General features: G+C 49.5%; 8 protein-coding genes and 2 non-coding genes across 10 annotated transcripts; 4 read left to right on the forward strand and 6 right to left on the reverse strand.

Moving 5' to 3' along the window:
- Window positions 1–283: 283 nt before the first annotated feature.
- DEU56DRAFT_t17 lies at window positions 284–363 on the reverse strand. The gene has a single exon. It is a non-coding gene; the product is annotated as a tRNA-Gln (tRNA).
- Window positions 364–399: 36 nt separating this feature from the next.
- DEU56DRAFT_765696 (histidine biosynthesis trifunctional-protein) lies at window positions 400–3420 on the forward strand. Its single transcript, XM_041351032.1, has 3 exons — window positions 400–2467; window positions 2551–2906; window positions 2960–3420. The coding sequence occupies exons 1-3, from the start codon at window positions 473–475 to the stop codon at window positions 3177–3179; spliced, it is 2571 nt and encodes an 856-aa protein (XP_041215107.1). The 5' UTR covers window positions 400–472; the 3' UTR covers window positions 3180–3420.
- Window positions 3421–4053: 633 nt separating this feature from the next.
- DEU56DRAFT_875961 (TPR-like protein) lies at window positions 4054–7536 on the forward strand. Its single transcript, XM_041356008.1, has one exon. The coding sequence runs from the start codon at window positions 4075–4077 to the stop codon at window positions 7450–7452; it is 3378 nt and encodes a 1125-aa protein (XP_041215108.1). The 5' UTR covers window positions 4054–4074; the 3' UTR covers window positions 7453–7536.
- A 1249-nt stretch (window positions 7537–8785) lies between these two features.
- On the reverse strand, window positions 8786–10029 carry DEU56DRAFT_723787 (thiamine diphosphate-binding protein; the record flags this gene model as incomplete). The annotated part of the gene is made up of 6 exons (XM_041347788.1): window positions 8786–8872; window positions 8921–9056; window positions 9109–9407; window positions 9458–9701; window positions 9753–9868; window positions 9922–10029. The coding sequence occupies 6 exons, from the start codon at window positions 10027–10029 to the stop codon at window positions 8786–8788; spliced, it is 990 nt and encodes a 329-aa protein (XP_041215109.1).
- Window positions 10030–10309: 280 nt separating this feature from the next.
- DEU56DRAFT_221897 (uncharacterized protein) lies at window positions 10310–12109 on the forward strand. The gene is made up of 9 exons (XM_041345133.1): window positions 10310–10501; window positions 10555–10602; window positions 10656–10685; window positions 10736–10919; window positions 10975–11267; window positions 11323–11453; window positions 11500–11635; window positions 11686–11938; window positions 11993–12109. Exons 1-9 carry the CDS (start codon window positions 10451–10453, stop codon window positions 12040–12042), a joined length of 1176 nt encoding a protein of 391 aa, XP_041215110.1. The 5' UTR covers window positions 10310–10450; the 3' UTR covers window positions 12043–12109.
- A 910-nt stretch (window positions 12110–13019) lies between these two features.
- DEU56DRAFT_t10 lies at window positions 13020–13119 on the forward strand. The gene has a single exon. It is a non-coding gene; the product is annotated as a tRNA-Pro (tRNA).
- On the reverse strand, window positions 13021–13967 carry DEU56DRAFT_221936 (uncharacterized protein). Its single transcript, XM_041345134.1, has 3 exons — window positions 13918–13967; window positions 13267–13850; window positions 13021–13195 (listed from the first exon to the last, which is right to left on the reverse strand). The coding sequence occupies exons 1-2, from the start codon at window positions 13929–13931 to the stop codon at window positions 13367–13369; spliced, it is 498 nt and encodes a 165-aa protein (XP_041215111.1). The 5' UTR covers window positions 13932–13967; the 3' UTR covers window positions 13021–13195; window positions 13267–13366.
- Window positions 13949–15566, reverse strand: DEU56DRAFT_765719 (uncharacterized protein). The gene is made up of 6 exons (XM_041351033.1): window positions 15451–15566; window positions 15157–15403; window positions 14989–15111; window positions 14824–14932; window positions 14636–14765; window positions 13949–14509 (listed from the first exon to the last, which is right to left on the reverse strand). Exons 1-6 carry the CDS (start codon window positions 15549–15551, stop codon window positions 14020–14022), a joined length of 1200 nt encoding a protein of 399 aa, XP_041215112.1. The 5' UTR covers window positions 15552–15566; the 3' UTR covers window positions 13949–14019.
- Window positions 15567–15841: 275 nt separating this feature from the next.
- Window positions 15842–17546, reverse strand: DEU56DRAFT_765720 (uncharacterized protein). Its single transcript, XM_041351034.1, has 5 exons — window positions 17380–17546; window positions 17271–17314; window positions 16847–17207; window positions 16259–16789; window positions 15842–16195 (listed from the first exon to the last, which is right to left on the reverse strand). Exons 1-5 carry the CDS (start codon window positions 17453–17455, stop codon window positions 16143–16145), a joined length of 1065 nt encoding a protein of 354 aa, XP_041215113.1. The 5' UTR covers window positions 17456–17546; the 3' UTR covers window positions 15842–16142.
- Window positions 17547–18402: 856 nt separating this feature from the next.
- DEU56DRAFT_765729 (DnaJ-domain-containing protein) lies at window positions 18403–20157 on the reverse strand. Its single transcript, XM_041351035.1, has 9 exons — window positions 19989–20157; window positions 19899–19908; window positions 19799–19847; window positions 19643–19739; window positions 19495–19590; window positions 19354–19435; window positions 19135–19293; window positions 18977–19078; window positions 18403–18920 (listed from the first exon to the last, which is right to left on the reverse strand). The coding sequence occupies exons 1-9, from the start codon at window positions 20042–20044 to the stop codon at window positions 18618–18620; spliced, it is 954 nt and encodes a 317-aa protein (XP_041215114.1). The 5' UTR covers window positions 20045–20157; the 3' UTR covers window positions 18403–18617.
- Between the last annotated feature and the right edge of the window lie 10 nt (window positions 20158–20167).

Raw genomic sequence — 20167 nt, forward strand, 5'->3', positions numbered from 1 at the left:
GGCTCGGTGACTCGGAGATGAGATTGATCGTACAAAAGTTTTAAAAGATATCAGACAAACTTTACTGGCTTGAATCTTTCAGCCGTAGAAAAGACAAGCGTCAAATATCTGCAGTTAAATTGGGAGGACAGTGACGACAACTGCAAAGCATTTCCTGTGGCAAGTGAAGCCAAAATTTGGATCCTGCTGTGACGAGGACCAATTGGACGACGTAACATGTACACCTAAGGCGGCTAACGCCACAAGGGGGCTTCCATAACTTAAAATGGAAAAAAGCAAGGTTAGGTCTAACCAGGAATCGAACCTGGGTCACAAGAAATCGAATATCAGAATCTTGGGTGATAACCGCTACACTATTAGACCGATGAGAAGGAGGCTTCTGGCATATATCTGACACAACAGATCCAATGGAATCATCAAACATCATCCGGGACCGAATCTCAAATCCATCTAATCTCTGTCAATTTTTCTCATGTTCCCATTTCTTGCTTTGCTCGACAGCGAGCACGTCGACGAGGAGCTCCTCGTCGCGGTCTCGCATGTTGCTCCCGTCATCGCCTCCAGAGCAACCCCGGAAAGCACAATTCGTTATCTTCTTGTGGAAGATAGTACATCTACTGATGTCAATCAAATCATCACCCTCCTTGATGATGGCGCCGACAAGGCCATCGTGCCTCTTTCTCTCGCCAAAAGTCTGCTGGGGACGGTGCCCGCTCACCGATTACTCCTTCTCCTCGACGTTGCTAACGTGAGCGCCGTCTCCGACTCTGTTCGCAACGCTGTGTCTGGCGTCTTGCTTAAAACATCTGCTTCGAGCGGCTTCGGCCCCGATGTGGACCTTATTCACTCCGTATCACGCTTCTTTGTCGGCGCAACAGTACACGTCTTAGCGCCTGACCTCCCTACACCATCGACCATCAGAAAACTTGCAGCCATTGGCGCGTCTGTAGTCATTCCTTTCTCCCAGCTCACCCTCGGCTCTACTTCCCAAAACCAGATCAGCGTCGCAGATGCATTCCTTGCATCAATTGTTTCGGACCGCTCTGACGGACTTTTCCCTACAGTGATAGCTTCTGATCCTCATGGAAAACGCTCTCTAGGCCTGGTATATTCGTCTCGTGAATCGGTTGCTGAGTCAATCCGCACAGGCAAAGGCGTGTATCACTCCAGAAAGCACGGTTTATGGCGCAAGGGCGAGACTTCTGGGGCCACGCAGGACCTCGTGCGCATTCGCGTAGACTGTGATACTGATGCGCTCGAGTTTAGCGTGGTTCAGCATGGCGCTGGTTTCTGCCACCTTGACCGCGCCTCGTGCTTTGGCGATTTAGACGGACTCGCCGCTCTGGAGCGTACTTTGGCATCGCGTTTGGTCGACGCGCCCGAGGGTTCGTACACTCGTCGGCTTTTTAATGACGAAGAACTCCTGAGAGCAAAGATTATGGAGGAAGCCGATGAACTGTGTAGTGCAAAGACGAAGGAGGAAGTGGCGTTCGAAGCCGCTGATCTCATCTACTTTACCATGACACGCTGTGTCGCTGCTGGTGTGAGCGTCAAGGATATTGAGCGCTCATTGGACAAGAAGGCGATGAAGATCAGTCGAAGGCCAGGAAACGCGAAGCCACAGTGGATGCCCAAGGCCGAGCCTCCCAAAGCAGAATTATCCAAGGCAGAAGCGCCTAAAGCTTCATCGGCACCTTCCAGCAAGACGCCTCTTCGCCGAAATGGGCCCATTCAGATGCGGACCGTTGATATCTCTGCTGTATCCCCTGAGGACCGCGCAAAGCTTCTCAAGCGTCCTGTCCTCAAGTCTGACGAGATGATTGCCAAGGTCAAGCCCATAGTCGATAACGTTCGCGCTCGCGGAGACTCCGCTCTACGTGAGCTCACCGCCAAATTTGACAAGGCTCAATTGGACACCCCACTTCTCCTTCCACCATTCTACCCTCTTGCACTAGAAGCACAGCAGCTCGATCCTGCTGTGCGCGATGCCATTGACGTCGCTTACAACAATGTCTACAAATTCCATGCCGCTCAAATTGATGGTGCTCCACTCGTTGTAGAGACCATGCCAGGGGTAACATGTACCCGCTTTGCCCGCCCCATCGCGCGGGTGGGACTTTATGTTCCAGGTGGCACTGCCGTCCTTCCTTCCACAGCACTTATGCTAGGTGTCCCAGCCCAAGTCGCTGGCTGTGAACAAATCGTCATGGCTACGCCACCTAGGGCTGACGGAAGTATCTCCCCGGAGGTGCTTTATGTTGCTCATAAAGTGGGCGCACACGCTATCCTCAGAGCCGGCGGGGCTCAAGCCGTTGCTGCTTTGGCGTATGGCACTGAGACCGTTCCAAAAGTCGACAAGATTTTCGGGCCAGGAAATCAATGGGTTACGGCTGCGAAGATGCTCGTACAAAATGACACAGATGCATTGGTATCAATAGATATGCCTGCCGGGCCATCCGAGGTGCTGGTAAGTGACTCTGACTTTTCAACTGCGGACGTACCGTGTTCGTTGTCCTTGGAAGACTAACGAATACGGTACTTCCCCCTAAGGTGATAGCAGATGACACATGTAACCCTGCTTTTGTCGCTGCCGACCTTCTTTCACAAGCTGAACATGGGATCGACTCTCAAGTTGTCTTGGTCGCTTCATCTCTCCCGGATACCGTGCTCGCGGAAGTTGAAGAAGAGGTGGATAAACAAGCGCGTGCCTTGGGTCGCGTCGACATCGTTCGCGAAAGTGTGGCAAAAAGTTTAATCGTGAAAACACAAGGGCCCGAGATTGCCATGGAGTTTTCTAACGATTACGCTCCTGAGCATCTCATTTTACACTTGAGAGACGCGCCAGGTTGGGTCGACAAAGTGAAAAATGCAGGCAGCGTGTTCGTGGGGCCGTACTCTCCAGAAAGGCAAGCGGTTCTTCTTATCAGACATACGCCTGCTGTTGATCATATAACTATAGTTGCGGAGACTATGCCTCAGGCACGAACCACACCCTTCCTACAAACGGATATGCACGCCAGTTCAGCGGCGTCAACACACAGTCTTTCCAGAAGCACATAACGTCGCAAGAGGTCACTATGGATGGACTGCAGACGTTGGGACCTATCGTAGCGACTTTGGCAGACTGCGAAGGGCTGCAAGCCCATGCAAACGCAGTTCGTATCCGGCTGGGCATGTAGCGATACCCCGGGAATTCTGGAAGGTGGTGAATAGTAATAAGTATGTATCAAATGTGTGATGCGGCACATCGCATAAAAACATGTGTATTTTCTGTCTTCTATTAGGTCTTCTCCAAAAAACTGTTGTGTTCGTACATATGTGGTACCGATATGACTGTCAGTGACAGACTCGATGAAATCGGCACCAGGTGCAAACTTGATACGTTCCATCGACCGCTTCGATCGCAATGGGTTCATCGATCTCACCCACTAGATTTTCATCATGACCGTCCTTAACCATCGCGGTGGTCGGTTCGACGGACACAAAAGCATTGCACGATGTCCTGTCGTGGGAACTTTGCATTAGGACGAGAATTGGATGAATTCCCTTGCTTGCAACTTGAAGGTTTCTTGTATCAGTAACTTTGTACCAACGCCAGTCACCTCGGCGCTAATATTATGTTAGACAACACTGACATGCGTCCATGTCCGAGTCAAAGCGTTGGTATCTGTCACTATCATGGGGATGGCTTACATCAATAACCATACGGACTTTTATACTGCACACCTCCCGCATTGACACATGAATGATGAACCGATAGTCTCGAGGTGAGCCGCGGCCTTTCTAGGATATGCAGGCCATGGTGCCGTACTAGCTACGATTCGCCCCTGGATACGTGGACGCCCCTACCACACAAGCCACAGTGTTGTGGGCACCTTCAGCACTTAATTCCCGTGGCCTGGCAGGTTTCCACTGCTATTTCAACGTTCGAATTTCTATGTACGTGCTCATTGATATTCAACCTGATCGACTACCTCAACTCTGTACTGATGGTGAGGCGCATAATATGACAGTGTCGCTCCGCTTGGTGCTCCCTGCGTTCTTGAAAGTCCTCGTGTAGCTCGACTTCATAGCATGGCAGACAGCGTGGAAGAGTATCGAGCGGCCTTGCAGGACTGTCCCCCCGGGCATCCTGATCGATCCATGACTTTCAACAATCTCGCCATCAGCCTTCGAAACAGATTCCTGCAGCAAGGCGACCCGGCTGACCTTGATGAGGCCATTGAGCTCCTTCGCGCTGCACTACTCCTCCGTCACCCCGGTCATCCTGATCGATCCATGTTTCTCAATAATCTTGCCATCAGCCTTCGAAACAGATTCCAGCAGCGGGGCGTCTCGTCCGAGTCTGACCTTGATGAAGCCATCGAGCTTCATCGGGCTGCATTGCTCCTTTATCCCCCCGGTCATTCTGATAGAATCATGTCTCTCAGCAATCTTGCTAACACCCTTCGGGACAGATTCCAGCAGCGAAGTGTCCTGTCTGACCTCGTTGAGACCACTGAGCTCTATCGGGCCGCACTATCCCTCCGTCCCCCCGGTCATCCCGATCGGTTCAAATATCTCAACAATCTCGCCATCAGCCTTCAAGACTTATTCCAGCAAGGGGGCGTCCAGTCTGACCTTGATGAGGCCATTGAGCTCCATCAGACTGCACTATCCCTCTGTTCCCTTGGTGATCCTAACCGGTCCATGTCTCTCAACAATCTTGCTCTTGGCTTTCGAACCAGATTCGAGCAGCGGGGCATCCCGTCTGACCTCGATGAGACCATCGAACTCCAGAAGGCTGCACTACTCCTCCGTCCCCCTGGTAATTCTCATCGATCCATGTCTCTCGACAATCTTGCAAACAGCCTCCGAGACAGATTCATGCAGCGGGGCGTCCCGTCTGACCTTGATGAGGCTATAAAGCTCCATCGTGCTGCACTATCCCTCCGCCCCCCTGGTGATTTGGATCGATCCAAATCTCTCAACAATCTTGCCATCTGCCTTCGAGACAGATCCCATCATCGGGGCGTCCCGTCCGACCTTGATGAAGCCATTGAGCTTCATCAGGCTGCATTACTCCTCCGTCCCACTGGTCATCCTCTTCGATCCACTTCTCTCAACAATCTTGCAGTCAGTTTTCGAGACAGATTCCAGAAGCGATGTGTCCTATCTGACCTCGATGAGACCATTGAACTCCATCGGGCCATATTATCCCTCCGTCCTCCTGGTCATTATGATCGATCCACATCTCTTAACAATCTTGCCATGAGCCTTCGAGACAGATTCCATCATCGGGGCGTCCCGTCTGACCTTGATGAAGTCATTGAGCTAAATTTGGAAGCATTATTCCTCCGTCCCCCTGGTCATTCTGAACGATCCATGTCTCTCAACAATCTCGCCATCAGCCTTGGAGACAGATTCCATAAGCGGGGTATCCCGTCTGATCTTGATGAGGCCATCGAGCACCATCGGGCTGCGCTATGTAACCGTCACCCCGGTCATCCTGATCGATATATGTCTCTCAATAACCTTGCCATCAACCTTCGAGACAGATTTCAGCAGCGGGGCGCCCTGTCTGAATCTGACCTTGATGAAGCCATTGAACTACATCGGGCTGCATTGCTCCTTTATCCCCCCGGTCATTCTGATCGATCCACATCTCTCAACAATCTTGCCATGAGCCTTCAAGACAGATTCCCTCATTCGGGCATCCCGTCTGACCTTGATGAGGCCATTGAGCTTCATCGGACTGCACTATCCCTCCATCCCCCTGGTCATTATCATCGATCTACGTCTCTCGACAAACTTGCCATCGGCCTTCGAGACAGATTCAAGCAGCGAGGTGTTCAGTCTGACCTGGATGAAGCATTTAAACTGCATTTGAAACTGTCCTACCTGACTCATGCAGCCTCTCGTGAAGATCTTAATGCTGCTAAGTCATGGGCCACATCTGCCGAGGAAATGAACCATGGCTCTGCATTGGTTGCCTATAAAACCGCTTTACAGTTCCTAGATCAGCATGTTGCTCTTTTGCCGTCTCCTTCACGCAATTTTGATGTCGTCAGGGAGGCGATTTCTTCCCTTGCGTCGGATGCTTTCTCGTGCGGTCTTCGTCGCGGTGCTTTGACGACTGCTGTGGAACTGGTGGAGCAAGGCCGTGCAATGTTTTGGACCCAGTTGGCACGCTTCCGCACACCACTCGATGAACTTTCCACCTCAGGTGCAGCCGGCGAAGCTTTAGCAGCAGAATTCATACAGCTCGGCGCTCTCCTCCGTAATACGTTTGATGAATCCACTGAAGACAAGTCCTCACAAATCCGGCAACCGGCCGTGCAATGGGATGATGTCGTCTTCCGCATCCGCATGTGTCCTGATTTTTCACGGTTTCTCCTGCCCCCACTGTTTTCTGACCTTCAGAAAGCGGCTGCAGGAGGTCCAGTCATCATCGTCAATGCTAGTCGGTACGGTTGCGACGCTTTGATTATCCTCAGTGCCCAAGATCCCGTCCATGTCCCACTCGATATCGCACAAGCCGAAGTCTCCGAGTTGTCCTCCGAATTTCAGTCACTCGCGAAGCGTTTTGGTACTTCAGATCATCGCCTGGAATTACTCAATATTGTAGGTATCCTGCGCAAGCTCTGGTTTCGTATCGTGAGCCCCATAGTTGAAGCTCTCAAGAAGTTCATTCAACTTGAATCTGACTCACGCATCTGGTGGTGTCCCACCGCTGAGTTCACGCTACTTCCTCTACATGCCGCAGGGCCCTACGCGATAAAGAGCCAAAATTTGTCACAGATCTGCATTTCCTCTTATACCCCAACTTTGGCGACACTCGTTCGGGCGAGACAGCGGGCTCCTCGAGATGCGTTTGAGCAACACTTTGTTGCCATTGGTCAAGGAAACCCGGACAGAGGGAAGGAACTCCGATGTGTCGCTCCCGAGTTAGCCGCTGTAGCTCAGCGTCTCTCGCCTGTCACGTCCTTCACATCACTCCAGGATACCGATGCAACAGTCCAGGGTGCATTCGATGCATTACATCATAATCAGTGGCTCCATCTAGCCTGTCATGGAATGCCAAATCGACAGCAGCCATTCGAGTCTTCCTTCGCAATGCGCGACGGGCCGTTAATGATCAAGAATATCATTCGGTCTGACTGGCAGAATTCGGAGTTTGCATTCTTATCGGCTTGCCACACTACCGTGGGCGATGAGAAGAGTCCCGACGAGTCGATCCATCTCGCTGCGGCGATGCAATTTTCTGGATTTCGCAGTGTGATAGGTTCTATGTGGTCTGTCGACGACGGGGTTGCACATCAGGTCGTGTCTGCGTTTTATAACAACCTGGTCGATGGTTCAGGGACATTGGACTGCACACGCGCTGCTATGGCGTTGCACGAGGCTGTGAAGTCGTTGCGCAAGAAGATTCCACTGGAACAGCAGATCGTATTTGTCCACATAGGTATCTAGTTAGAGACTCGAACATTTTCTGTAGTAATTTTGTTTGATTGCTGTCTCACTCTCCTGCCACATAGCTTAATTAACCTGCTCGTCACCAGTTTTGTTGTTGCGTATATACTTATTGCGTAAGGTAGGGCTCATGCAAAACCGACCAACCTCACGTGACAAAGTATGCAAAGCGTGACAAAACTATAGAAAGGACAAAGACTTGAGAGATTCACGACAAAGAGAAAAACGGACTCCTGTGGATCATTGAGAAGGCTATCTGGCACAGTTCACAGCGGTTACAATTGTGATAAAGTAGATGTAGTGGATGTTTTTGATGTTTTACACTTGTGTCAATGTATTTGCATATTTTAGGCAGTCACTTTACCGGCGGTTTTGCCGCATAGTCACATTAGGTCACACTAGGTCACGGTTGGTCGGTTTTGCATGAGCCCTACCTTACTGTACGTACTGTTCCACTACTTCAATTGATGTTCTATATCAATCGCATCCGTAGCATATCCAGTGCGGTGGTCCCGTTGGGATATTAGCTACTCATTCCACCCCTGTATTTCGCTCATCTTATGATATGCCTTCTCTGGATGATATTACAACAAGCAATCCCCTTCAGAAAAAAGCACGCAATGGTCTGTAAAGTGATGCATTTAATAACAGTGTCTCGGTGGGTGGTACATAATTGCCCGTATATGCGCAGGGATCATTTTGCCGGAAGCTGACAACAGTGCGGGATATGTAATGCAATAGCTTGATAGCCTCGAAAGCAGTAGCATATTATGGGATTCAAGTCGAAGAAGAAACTGCATGCAGTTCATGCCGCACGGGTCAGCAACCATAATTCAAGGTTGTATACTGTGGGAAGCGCTGTGTGTATACACATTTAAGAATATCTGCTCGGTGGTCGAGAGGTGCGTAGGCTCAAGGTAGTCCAAGCCGAAGTTGCTTGTATTTCGGAGCGTTCGGAGTCGGACAGAAGGGGGGCACAGCTTCGGCGGTCGGGATTGTCCAATAAGGGGCGTCTAGTGGTGGGTTATGCCCTCTCGCGGGTCCCGACAGGGAAATAATGTAGCTGAACACTCTCACCTGGGAAGAAATCGGAGGACAAGCACATGGCGTAATTCAAACGGAACCACAACACAACTCACGACACTGACAAGTGACATGGCGTGAGCAGCTAGCCACACGACTTGGCAAGAGAGCGACTTTTATGGATCGGACACGGAGGCCGGTCTGACCACCAATTTGAATGGGTACTATGTCTATTGCGGCCAGAGAACTACTAATGCCCATGAGTGTGTAAGTATGAGAGCAAGTGGATGCGATAAAAGTATAAGTGTGCCTAGTTGGTCCTGTAAAGTGCCCGCTTGGCGACCTTGACGATCAGAGGTGTGTCGGGGAATGCAAGTGCCTCCAGGTTGGTGGCATACTAATGAAAGATGAGCATGCGGAAATATTGGGGCATCTCGACACGTACCGGTGTAGGTACATCAGCACCAGTTACCCGCTCAACCGGAGCATCCAGGTAGTCAAAGGCTTCGCTCTCGATGATCTGTGCACAGATTTCGCTACCAACACCGAAGGCGGGGAAACCACCCTCGACTATAAGAAGACTGTAATATAACAATTGAGCAAAGGATTCATTAGGCTAAATGACTGCCTGACCGGTTGGTCTTCTTGACTGATGCCTTGATGGTGTCAATATCCAGAGGACGGATGCTACGGAGGTTGATAACCTCGGCCTTGACGCCCTCCTTGGCCAAAAGGTCGGCAGCCTCTAGACTGTGGGTGACCATCTTGCTGTGTGCCACAATGGTAATATCGGCTCCTTCGCGCTCGACCTTGGCCTTGCCGATGGGAAGAGTGAAGTTGTCTGACATGGCTTCAGAAGACATGGGGAAGGTGACACCGTACATCATCTCATTCTCGAGGAATACGACTGGGTTAGGATCCCGGATGGCGGCCTATAAAGTCGTTAGACACACACGGACAGCAAACTGCGCAAAATAAGAACCTTGAGAAGACCTTTGCAATCCTCTGCGCTCCAAGGGCTGACAACCTTGAGGCCGGGAATTGAGCCATACCACGCTGCATAGTCTTGGGAGTGCTGAGCACCGACACCAGAGGCTGCACCGTTGGGGCCACGGAAAACTACAGGACAGGGTACGTTTCCACCGGACATGTAATAAGTCTTTCCAGCAGAGTTGACGATCTGGTCAATGGCTTGCATGGCGAAGTTGAAGGTCATGAACTCGCATCTTTAAGCAAAAGAATGAGAAAAACACTCAAGAGATAAAGGAGTGTATTACATTGGTCGTAGACCTGAGAGTGCAGCACCGACAGCGATACCGGCAAAACCCATCTCAGTGATGGGAGTATCAACGACACGCTTTTCGCCGAACTTGTCAAGAAGACCTTTGGTGACCTACAGACAAGAAGTTTAAGTGAAGAAAGTGGTGGGCATGATTATGAATTGACCTTATAGGCACCGTTGTAGCGGGCTACCTCTTCACCGAGAATGAAGACGGTCTCGTCGCGCATCATCTCTTCCTCCATAGCAACATTGAGTGCGTCACGGACTGTCATCTACAAGATGATTCAGAATGAGACATTGGATGAGAATGACGCGCAACTCTTACCGAGTTTTCACTTGCTGTCGCATATCCGCGAGCGAAAGCAGCACGTTTTAGAGGGAGTGAAGAACGTGCACGGGCATTTGCGATAGCAGGAGCAACACGAGAGAAAGCACGAGCTGCAGCCATTGAGCCTTTTGGACAGGAAGAGGGAGGAGGACTGAGAGGGAAAGATGGTGAGTGAAATGGGAGCAATTTTGGTACGGACAAACGCGGAATTGAAATATAAGCAAGTGAACCGATTACACGGCGCGGCGCACTCTCTTCATATTTTTCCTACAATTTATATCTAAAAACTAAAGGTTCAGTAAAACAACTGATCCGCTCGGCGCCGTCTCTTTCCTCCTACTCTTTTTCTTTCCACAACGTCTGCAATGCTCCGCAACGCTCTATCGGCAGTGACCCGCCCTGCTATTCAGCAGTCGGTATGTGGCTCCATTTATAAGATGGCGTGATGTTCATCTTTTTTTATTTCAAGCGAAATGTAACCACTCTTTCGGCTGGTTTTCCAAGGGTGACACAAAGAGTAAGCGCCATGCACAGGCGAATAGTGTCACCTAACTCATCGTATCACTCCAGCCACCGACCAAGTATGGCGGCGTATATACGGTACGCCTCTTCGTGACTCTATCTTGGTGCTCATATCAAGTTTATTTTAGGTTACCCTCATACCCGGTGACGGTATTGGTGGTGAGATCACAGACTCTGTCAAAGAGATCTTCGAGCATGTAAACGCGCCCATTGAGTGGGAGCAGTATGATGTTTCCGGCGTATCTTCCTCAGGAGAAGATCTCTTCAAGCAGGCAATGGAGAGTCTCAAGCGCAACAGAGTTGGCCTCAAGGGCGAGTTATTTATCCCACTCAATCACAGAACCAACATTCTTATTTGTCGTCATAGGTATTCTCTTCACCCCAATCTCTCAAAGCGGCCATATATCATGGAACGTGGCCATGCGTCAACAGCTCGACATATACGCATCTGTTGTCATGTGCAAGTCTCTCCCTGGATTCCCCACACGCCACTCCAATGTCGACTTTGCTATCATTCGTGAAAACACTGAGGGTGAATACTCTGGCTTGGAGCACCAGAGTTATCCCGGCGTGGTGGAGAGTTTGAAGGTTTCCACACGGGCCAAGGCTGAGCGTATCGCACGCTTTGCTTTCGACTTTGCCCTCAAGAACAACCGCAAGGTCGGTTATGACCTCATTTCTAGCCGGAGCTGCGCTGACAAGTGCTCATTTGTAGAAAGTGACTTGTGTACACAAGGCTAACATCATGAAGCTCGGTGATGGTCTCTTCTTGAACACCTTCCGTCGAATTGCAGAAGAGTACAAATCTCTAGGCATTGAGTCCAATGATATGATTGTCGACAACGCGTGAGACATCTCTCCTTTTCCGCTCCAGTCGGCTAACACCACCAAGATCCATGCAACTGGTGTCCAAACCTGGTCAGTTCGATGTCATGGTCATGCCTAACTTGTACGGTGCCATCATTTCCAACATTGGCGCCGCACTTGTTGGTGGTCCTGGTATTGTTCCAGGATGCAACATCGGTCGTGTATGTCATACACTTGTATTTCGTTCTTCCGGGTACTGATATTTATTCAGGACTATGCTCTCTTTGAGCCCGGATGTAGACACGTTGCTTCAGACATTATGGGCACCAACCGTGCTAACCCAACCGCTATGGTTTTGAGTGCCACCATGATGCTCAGACATCTTGGGTATGTTTTCCAACACAGCCTTACTCTCCTAATTTTTACGCTCTCCTCCCATAGTCTCGATTCCATTGCCAACAGTATTGCAAGCGCAACCTTCGACGTCATCAACGCTGGAGAGGTCAGGACTGCAGACATGGGCGGTAAGTAGTTATCCGTGATCCGTCTTGACTTATTTTCACATGCTTTTTCTGCAGGTGCCGCAACGACATCGGAATTCACTAATGCTATCATCAAAAAACTTTAAGCCGTCTTTGGATTCTTTGTGCCACACAGCAGGTGCGGACGCGGGGTCTACTGACGACACGCTATATAGATGTGACACTAGATGTAGATGGGCTTAGCAGCTGTCACATACGGTATTCAGAACACTCATTTATGCTATGGATGGTGCATTAATGGATCGTACTCATTGCTGTTGTAGTTGACCTCGTCAAATATCATTATATCCCGGTCCAGTATCGCCTCGTACTCTTTCAGCGTCGTCTTCTGCGCTTCCTTTAGAATCCTTATGTTCCTGTGCACTGGATTGTGTTCCATCCGCGCCACTAACTTCATGCTTGACGACTTTAGCTTTCGCGGTAGCTGAGCGATATCGCTGCGTTCCTGAGTTACAAAGGCGTAAATATTGTCTGTCATAATGCAGATGTTCTCCTCGTCTGGCGTCGGTCGGGATCGGGAAGAATAATACAAGCTGCTAGGAACCTCCAGTCAGAACTACCTTAGCGAAACCTGACCACGCGTATCCACTTGGCATGGGATCTGTAAACAACTGCATGCGCAGGTCCCTGCGATTTCTTTCTGTTTTCTCCGTGAATTGAAAATAATCAACAATTCTCATGTCTCATCCCATGTGTCCTGTCGTTCATTTGTGGCGGCCCCTGTCCAGACACTGGGATTCAGGGATAGATCTTCGCATACATGCTCTTCTCGTGTACAGTAGACCTCTCGAAAGGTTCTGGCTGTTTGCCATGCCGTCCGCTGGTTGTCCGAGAATGAACTCAGAAGCTGCCTCCCATGTAAGCTCGTCGAAGGCTCGGCGGGGGACGTAAATCTTCCCTTGTCTTCGGTCTGCATGTACGAAAACGACGATTGTTTCCATGACCTCGAATATGTTGGTGCGCAAAATGACAGCCATGGCTCTGATAGTCTCGAGCTCATAGTGATCAGAAGCTCAGATTCTTTCCCTGTGGCAATATAGGTCAATTGCTGTCGCTTCTTCAAGGCCCAATGGTCTAGTAGTATGATACCCGCTTCGGGAGCAATCCCCAACACATGGTGTTGAAGCTGCGGGTGGTCCCGGGTTCAATTCCCGGTTGGGCCCCTTACTTTTATTAATCTTTTTGCCAGCGCTGCCCGTGGACTGCAGGGGTCGTGATATCTTGGTGCAGTCTAGGACTCTATGAAAAAGCAAGTGAATAAATTTCGATTGCCAGTATTACACTTTACCACAATAAAACATCGAACCAACTTTTTCCTGCTCCCTGCAGAGTGCGCTCCACAAATGTTAATCACATCGAGCATTTCTCTTGCTGGTGGACAAAGAAATCACATTGACATGATGGGCTTGTTTACCCTGAAGTTAGTATGTCGCATGGAGTCAAGTAAAAAAGGGATTCCAAGCCAGTCCGTAAGCCCTGGATTGAATGTGAAACTGCAAAGCAGTCGCACACACGGAAATTTTGAACACCGCAGAAGATCGAAGAATGTTCATGATCTTGTTTCCGGTGCCATTCTCGAGTTCCATCAGTGAAACAACATCGATATAACACAGGCCTAGGTGTGATGTGACCATTGTCAAAGCCTGCCGTCTCGGTGATACTCGATGAGCATCCACACTCCCTACATCGCTGACCTGGCCAGGGGAGCGTAACAGCTCGTCTGAAGTTGACAAGACGGTCACATTCTGTTGGCACGCCGGAAAAGCCAGATATGCACTGTATGATTAGTAAATGCCACAAATAGATAACTTGCCCCAGGCTACCGCTCCAAGTCCTCAGTCCGGGGAGCAGTCGCCTCCTACGCACCTCCTTGCTGTCTGCCTCAGTCATCGGGCTACAATGTCACAGGATGTGAGAAAGATGGAAAGGGTAGTGCAACTAAATTGAAAACTGATCCAAACCTCACCAAATCCATGCACTCGGCGCATCGGTGTTTTTGATACTGTTAGGATGGTACGGTGGTGACATGCGGCAATTCGAAATGAATCAAGATTCATCGCTGATTAAGATTCAAAGTTTAGCTCTACATCATCGAACGTGTCATCCTGGTCCAATGCAGCTTCGTATTCCTCGAGCGTCATCGTTCGTGCCTTCTTATGTTCCGGTCCTTCCAACGTACCAGATTGTATCCCACCTGCACCTTCATCTGCTTTCAAATCACGATTGGGTTCCAGCTTTACAACTCCGCCTGTCGCACTGGTCTCAGCGACAGTGGTTTTATCCTTCTTGCGGAGTGACAGAATTCGTTCGCAGCGCACCTCGCCGCGTTTACCCCACCCGTCTACGTCGGGTCTGAACTCGGCATACAAGCCGAAGCCTTTGTTATTAAGTTCTGGGGGTGGGAAGCTTTCGGCCAACAAGCGGAGGGCGCCGATGACGTACGGAGTTGTCTGTCGAAAAGAACGAGATATATATGAAAATGCTGTGCTGGGGAGAGCAGGCGAAGTATTATCGAGAGCACGCCATGTCTCGTTCTGTGTCTGATACAGAGGTCTGGAAGAATGGCCGCAGAAGGTTAGAGCGTTTGTAAATAGACAGTCAGGTGGACGTACATTCTTTCAACAACCACGATACAACGTGCTATTAGTAGTAGACGTCAAGACCTGCCATGAGGCATACCTTCTTCCCAATAAGTCGACATAAGGTTGCGTGCTATCCTTGATAGGCTCTATCTCTTTCTTCCGTGTTTTGTCAAAGAGACCTATGGACACGCCCTTTGATATTGCATTCATTTCTGTATAAACGGAAGCTTCGTGGCGTTTGAGTACACCCAGAACGCAGCTGCCTACGCACTGGCTGGTACTTACCGATGCTGAGCGCTTCCTCCCGTTCAAACCCTAAACGCTCGGCAACTACAGTTGCCCAGGCGGTCATCAACGGCGCCCGATTCACGATTGTAGACTTCGTCTTGAGAACCTAGAAGGACACGCGCTGAGATCGCCTGATTGAACGAGCGGGGAATCGAATTGTACCGCCTCATCTAATACCTCATTAAACTCCAAGCTGCCGTACGCAGCAGCTTCGTCTGATGGTCCATCTGGCAGGAGCTCGTTTAAGTCGTCGTCCCATTTTCTTTTCCGCTTAACTGGCGTGGTCTATGTAGTTTAGCATGCAAGTTATGCAACGGAATGCGGACTCACCACGACCTGGACCGCATTCGCGACCCTCGGTTCAGACGGACCTGCTACGGGCTGCTCATCCAAACCCCTGGATTTGTCACTTTTCTGTTTCTGTTTAGTACCTGAAGAGGGCGGCTGCGTGGTGTACCCCGCTTTGCGAATTGCAGCTAGCACAAGTTTCCGCGTTTCCTTGTCTTCCACGCCAAGAACTTTTAGCTTCGTATCTGTGAGTTGGGCAAGGAGGTTAATTGTATTGGATTCCTTGTACCTGAGATCACAGTTATTCACGCAAACTTGCTAATTGAGCAGACGAACGCTTTGCTGGCTACTGCCATTGCCTTTGGAACAGGCACGTCGTTGCTGGTGAGGATTTTGAGAAAGGCAGGTAAAGTTAATTTTCTGTCTTGCGGATCCATTCCTTTCAATCGCAGTAGGAAAGCGAATGTACCAGACCAGTTTAGGCAATCAAGACCTTTTGATCTTAACAACACCAAACAGACTAATAAAGAAATTTTCCACACGAAAAACTCAACCCTAGCTACTGCGTACATAGGTTCTGTAACCAGGCAATAAATATTGACGGTCCAGAATGGACCGTTGCTGTCATGTAATACTGATCTGTTGGGGTGCCCTGCTGTGCCCTGTCAAGTGTCAGCGTGCCACAAGTGCTTAATGATGGTAGTTAGTGATCATTGGATCCGGATAGCTAGATAACATGCACTCATAACCTGATTCAGAGATCTGCAAGTGTTTTTTTTGTATTTGTGGTCTTCGATTCACTAAGAGGCGCGGAACAACGTCACGTTTCAAAGCAAACTCACAATTGAATCGGTACGAAGTTGCGGTATCCCGCAGGCGAAAAGCGGAAAGCAACTACTGATGGTTCACATCGCACGAGTACCAGAAGTATACTATTCCTGTAAATCCGAGTCATGCATGCATTTTTTGAATTCGACTGCGTGTCAACAAAAACGAATGATGTAGTATAGTACAACAAAGAAATTCTTCTACTTGTCAAGAATAGTGGTCTCAATGATGATCCCAGTCACACGGTATGGGTCTGTGTCATAGAAAAATAAAAGTCATTAAAGAGGACAAACAGATGAGAATATGATATACTGACCAATGTTGGAGGCAGGACGACGGTCCTCTAGGTATCCATAACCCTGGGCAGCGACGTGCCTTGGTACCCGGATGGAAGCACCACGGTTAGCAACACCAGAACTGAAATCTCCAATGTGACCAGTCTCGTGACGGCCAGTGAGACGGAGGTCATTGTCCTCGCCGTAGACAGCGATGTGCTCAGCGTGTCTCTTTGAGAGTTTCTCAATGGCCTCATCAATGTGCTTCATACCTCCGGGCTCACGCATGGCCTTGGTGCTGTAGTTGGTGTGACATCCAGCACCGTTCCAGTCCCCTGCAAGAGGCTTAGGGTGGAAGGAGACCTTGATGCCCCACTGTTCAGCAATGCGGACGAGGAGGTAACGAGCCATCCAGAGGTGATCGCCCATGGAGATACCCTCGCAGGGGCCAACTTGGAACTCCCATTGGGAGGGCATGACTTCAGCATTGATACCACTGATGTTCACGCCGGCGTACAGGCAGGCACGGTAGTGAGCCTCGATGAGGTCACGAGCAAACACTTTGCCAGTTCCTTATTAAAGAAGCGAAATTAACGATGAGCACATCTGGGCGTCTAAAGGAAGCATACCTGCACCGCAGTAGTAAGGGCCCTGGGGTCCGGGGAAACCACCCTTTGGCCAACCGAATGGCGCGCCATCTGCATCGAAAAGGGTATATTCTTGCTCAAGACCGAACCAGGGAGCAACGTCCTTTGCGAGATCCATGACCTTCTTAGTGTGGTGACGGAAATTGGTTCGGTTGGGAGTGCCGTCGTTGTTGTAGGTCTCGGCAAGAACAAGAATGTTGTCACCACCACGGAAAGGATCCTTGAAAATAGCGGCGGGACGAAGGTAGACATCTGAGTCATTGCCTGGAGCTTGGTTTGTGGATGAACCATCGAAATCCCAGATGCGGAGCTGGCCAATGTCAGTGACCTTCTTGCTCACTGTCTGAATAGGAATATCAATTATTAATTTAAATTACTGAATCGACAATCATCCGCGATGACCGACCGTGGTCTTTGAGCGCAGACCGCCATCACCATCAATCCAAACGTCTGTAGATTGGGATCCGCATGAGAAAACTTCTTCTGAAATCGATAAGAGAAGAGAATAATCTCACACTCGGCTTGGACCTTGTCACCCTGAGGCAATGCAAGGTAGGGGGCAAGAAGATCATTGCGGTAAGGGTAGGCCATGATTGTTTAATGGATATGATCAAGTAGATGTCTAATCTATGCGAACAACGCGTTTAGGCGCAGGAAGTTGAGAGGAGTCAAGGCCTTTGACGATCCCTTTAAATGGAGAGGTCAGCATCCCTTTTATTTATGTTTATTTACTCAAGGCACCGTATTTTTACTGGCTACTGATTGGATGATAAGGAATTACATCTTCCATTTTTGGACTCCTTTCGTATTTTTTTTATTAATTTGAAAGTGTTTTGCAAACCTGGCCAGGCCTAACAGTTTCTTGTTCCTTACAGTCTCTTTTCGACCCTGCAATATCTCGGATCTTCACGTCGATGTCAACGTCCTGGAAGTACCACCGCCTCTCTGCGTCCGACGTTGCCCGGTCCGTTTCTCTCACTAGACCTCACACGTCTTCATGAAGATGTCCAATGGCCAAGGCTTTCCACAGCCCCACGGGAATATGGGCAGTTCCGATGAGCTTCTCCATCGGCCGACGCCTTTCTCCTCATGTTTCATACACATTGCTCCAATAGTGCTCCAATAGTAATCCAATACCGTTGTGTCACGGCAGCGGCGTTCAGCCTCCGCCTCAACCCGGGACAATGTCCTCACCATCACGATCACGCCAGTATCACGCCAAGTACTCATCGTTACTTCGACAATTGACCAAAGGCATGCTTAACAACAGTGATGGAGCGATCTGCGGAACCTCATTTTGGCTTGCAAAGGCGTTTTTTGGGCCTGCTTAACCAAGTTCTACTCGCCGTGTATTACTACTAGTTTGCGAGAGTTTCTTTTCTCGCGGTTTCTCGGAGCTCACTCTTCGTGTATTAATACCAGTTCAAACCTTGATCCGGGGCTTCTTTCCGTCGTCGGAGATCTTCGCGTTCAATCTTTCGTCTGCCCTCTGCTTCAGTCAATTACATTTTTGCTAAAGCGTTGATCACCATCTGTTGTGCGGCCTCTGTTGAATGTAATGGTCGCTTGCCAACAGCGTTGGTGCCATGAAAACACCAGTAACTAGTGAGCTACATAAATGTCAGACGGAACCACATGACCTTTCACCACGGGATCAATGAAAACATTCATCTAAACTGTAATTAGCAAAGCTGGTACCATATACCATAACTCTAAATCCCCGCACGGTGTCCCGAAGAATAACTTCATGTGGTCACCGCTTCCTCACCGCCTTTCTTCTTCTCCCACCAGCTTTTACTGCTGCAGTGTAGCCTGCCTGCAGGGGTTCCTCACCCTCACTTGCTCCACTATGCGTGGCAGATCCACTCGCAGGCGAGTCAGGTCTATCAACAGTGGGGGGGCTTTGCTGCTTATCTACTTCCTTTTGGGACTTTTCTTTGGAGTAGAAGACTTTACGGGTGTTGCTGACCAACAGCTCGATGAACCATGTTCTTGAAATGGCCGCAGGAGTTGCTGAACTTGTATCCAGGAGATGCATAACACCCGAGGGATCCAGCTGTTCAGTTGATGTCAGTATGATGATCTGTGGTGTACTATTGGTATTTCACGTACAATGTATACGTTGTCTTGTTCTACGACCATATCGAGCATTTTCCCGGCAATAACATTGCCATTTTCATCTTGACGAGGGCCACCTCCAAGGTTGACCTTAACCTGTAGGTAAAAATAAGTCTGGATACCTTGATCACTCTCTCAGACATAGATCCTACCTTCCGTTTTCCTTGGAGTGGTTCCATCTTTGGGCCCCAAGCCGCAAGTCTGGCGTCCCGTATTGTCTGCTCCACGCGCCGCAGGTCCCGTTTGTAATTCATTGTCTGTACAAGATATTGAAGCCCAGACGTGAGGATGGTGAGGAATACCAGGACAGTCTAGAATAGAATTCAGAAATGAGTTCCGAGGCTCAGATCCGAGGAAAAATATTGACATACCCCTAGACCTGGTCTGAATCGTGCATAGTAATAGCCCGTGCCTCTCCATTTGGGTACACCATTTTTGTAGAAGAAGTCGTATCTGTGGGCAGTCGAATGGACATTCGAAACTCGGGCGAAATCAGACCGAAGTCCACCTACCGCTTGCGTCCCTCGGTATTTTTCAAAATACTTGCAATAATTCCCAGTCGCGCAAATCGTTCATGGATACCCTTCACACCAGGATTTTTGTCTGGACTATATATGCAGTTAGCAACCAATGGCAAAAAATACAGGACTGGAGCTCAACTGGAGTTGCATGCTTTTCTTCCTGTACGCCTTATTAATCTGGACAAGGGTCGCCGTTGAAGGCACATCCAACCAAGAGTAGAATGTGGTGCCCCTGCCTACGGGAGTAGAGTCTCAATTTTCTGTAGCTAAGCACTGCATGGTACTCGGGACACACCCTCAGCCGCTTCAAGAGCAGTGACTAGATCAAATATTTCATGGTCCTCCTTCCTGTCTGCATGAGATCTTGTATCGAGATGCGTAGTGATTTATCTTACTTTGGTCCATCTGCTTGCGGCGAGGACAGTAAAAATGTGTGAAACGCGCTCAGAGAATGTACTCATGTGCGCCTAGAAGATGCCACTCACGCTGAAACTACACTAACCAGCACAGCAAGAAACGCGACAACGACGAAAAGCTTCATCTGCGACTACCACGGCCAATTCTGGCTGCGGTCGTGAGTGTGCAGAACGAGTAAATGTATAAAGCCAGAATTGAGAGGACAGAAGCCAACAACTCAGAAGCGAGCAAGCCGTGTGTCTTGGGT

Source organism: Suillus clintonianus, assembly GCF_016758775.1.
Source record: "Suillus clintonianus strain FC179 chromosome Unknown DEU56scaffold_2, whole genome shotgun sequence".
NCBI lineage: Eukaryota > Fungi > Basidiomycota > Agaricomycetes > Boletales > Suillaceae > Suillus > Suillus clintonianus.